Consider the following 1,753-nt stretch of genomic DNA (forward strand, 5'->3'; position numbering starts at 1 on the left):
ACGGCGCCGCGCGCCGCGAGGAGGCCGCCAAGGATCCCCGGCCTGGGCCGGCGAGGTCGCCGGCGGCGCGGCCTACCCCTACGCCGACCCGGAGCTCCGCGTCTGCCACGTCGAGGCCGGCGACGCCCAGCTCGTCCTCGAGCGCGCCGTCGACGCGGGCCAGCTCGCCGTGCTCAGCTCCTACGTCCTCGCGTCGGGCGCGCTCATCGAGAAGCGCGCGCTCGGCATCGACGGCGACAAGTACCAGAAGGTCATGGGCTTCGCCGGGGGCTTCATGCAGGCGGCCCAGGAGGTCAACGGCTGCGCGGAGAAGCTCGGCCGCGGCACGGAGCTCATGGCTTTGCTCCACAAGCTCGAGGACGCGAAAGCGTCGGCCTGAAGCGTCGGGCTCGACTCGACCGACGCCGCCGCCCCGCGCCGCGGGGGCCCGCCCGCTCCCCCCCGGCGCCGGCCTAATAGACCGCTCGTTTACAGGGACAGGGTGAGCGGGGGGGACGAAGGCCGAGCCGGGACCTCGGCCGGGGGTGGCGCGGGCTGCTGCTGGTCCGTCGCTTCGAAGGCCGGCCGCGCCTCGGGCGCCCGGCCGGAGGTCGGCCGCGCCTCGGACGCCCAGCCGGAGGCCGGCCGCGCCTCGGACGCCCGGCCGGAGGCCGGCCGCGCCTCGGACGCCCAGCCGGAGGCCGGCCGCGCCTCGGCCGCCCAGCCGGAAGCCGGCCGCGCCTCGGACGCCCAGCCGGTGGACGGCGACGCCGCGGCCGGCGGCGGGTCCGCGCTCGCGATGCGCTCGAAGAGCGATCCCGCGCGTGTCGCCGCGGGCGGCGCCGCGGGGGGCGGCCGCGGCTCCTGGGCCGCGGCGGCCTGTCTCCGCTTGAGCTCGAGGGCCTCGAGGACGCGCCTCGCGACCTCCCGCGGCGGCGGCGGCGCCGGCGCCGGGGCCGGCGGCGCGGGCGGCGGCGGCGCGGGCGGCGCCGCGCGCGGGATGGGCGGCAGCACGACGATGGGATACTCGTCGTCCGCGGGCGCCGGCGCGACAGGCTGCGAAGGCGGCGGCGCCGCGGCCGGCGGCGGCGCGGCCGGCGGCGCGGGCGACGCGGCGGCGGCGGCGACGACCGGCTCCGGCGCGCGCGCGGGCGCCTCCGAGGGCGGCGCCTCGGCCTCGCAAACCGCCATGGGCTCCGGCTCGACCGGCGCCTCGGCCTCGCAGACCGCCATGGGCGCCGGCTCGACCGGCGCCGCGGCCTCGCGGACCGTCGCGGGCGCCGGGGCCGTCGCGGGCGCCTCCTCGCGGACCGCGGGCGCCAGCGGCGCGGGCGGCGCCACAAATTCGAGGTTCCCCGGCCGCGAGAACGCCTCCTGGGCCTCGCCGTCCCATCGCACAGTCCACCAGCCGCCACCGCCCTGTTTGAGGAGCGTGCCCTCCTTCGTGCCGGCCTTCTCGCGGACGCGCGCGCCCTCCTCGAAGTGCGCGTATCTGGGGTCCGGCCCCTTTTTGTGGCGTTTGGCGCCGCGCAGCCCCGTTTCGCCCGGCGGCTTCGGCGGCTTCGGCGGCTTCGGCGCCTTGGCGCGCTTCGGCGGCGGCGGCGCGGGGCCCGAGCCGCGGGGCCGGATGAGGCCCATGGGCACGCGCTCCTCGAAGTCGCCGTCCTCGTAGGCGATATCGAAGGTCGGGTCGCGGCTCGACGTCTTCGCCGCGTGGACGCGGACGACGCGGCCCGGGAACCACTTCGCCCCGCCGAGGAAGCGCGCCTCGACG

The 1,753-nt window shown here is 79.6% G+C and overlaps 1 protein-coding gene across 1 annotated transcript in view; it reads left to right on the forward strand.

Annotated features, from left to right (window-relative positions):
• The window catches only part of AURANDRAFT_71953 (hypothetical protein), a gene marked incomplete at both ends in the record, with an annotated part of 5,135 nt that extends 4,756 nt beyond the window's left edge, over window positions 1–379 (forward strand). The window contains one exon of the mRNA XM_009040258.1: window positions 56–379. Coding sequence (XP_009038506.1) covers window positions 56–378 — 323 coding nt within the window. The remainder of the gene's footprint in view (window positions 1–55) is intronic.
• Window positions 380–1,753: the final 1,374 nt, after the last annotated feature.

The sequence above is a fragment of the Aureococcus anophagefferens genome (assembly GCF_000186865.1).
Source record: "Aureococcus anophagefferens unplaced genomic scaffold AURANscaffold_14, whole genome shotgun sequence".
NCBI lineage: Eukaryota > Pelagophyceae > Pelagomonadales > Pelagomonadaceae > Aureococcus > Aureococcus anophagefferens.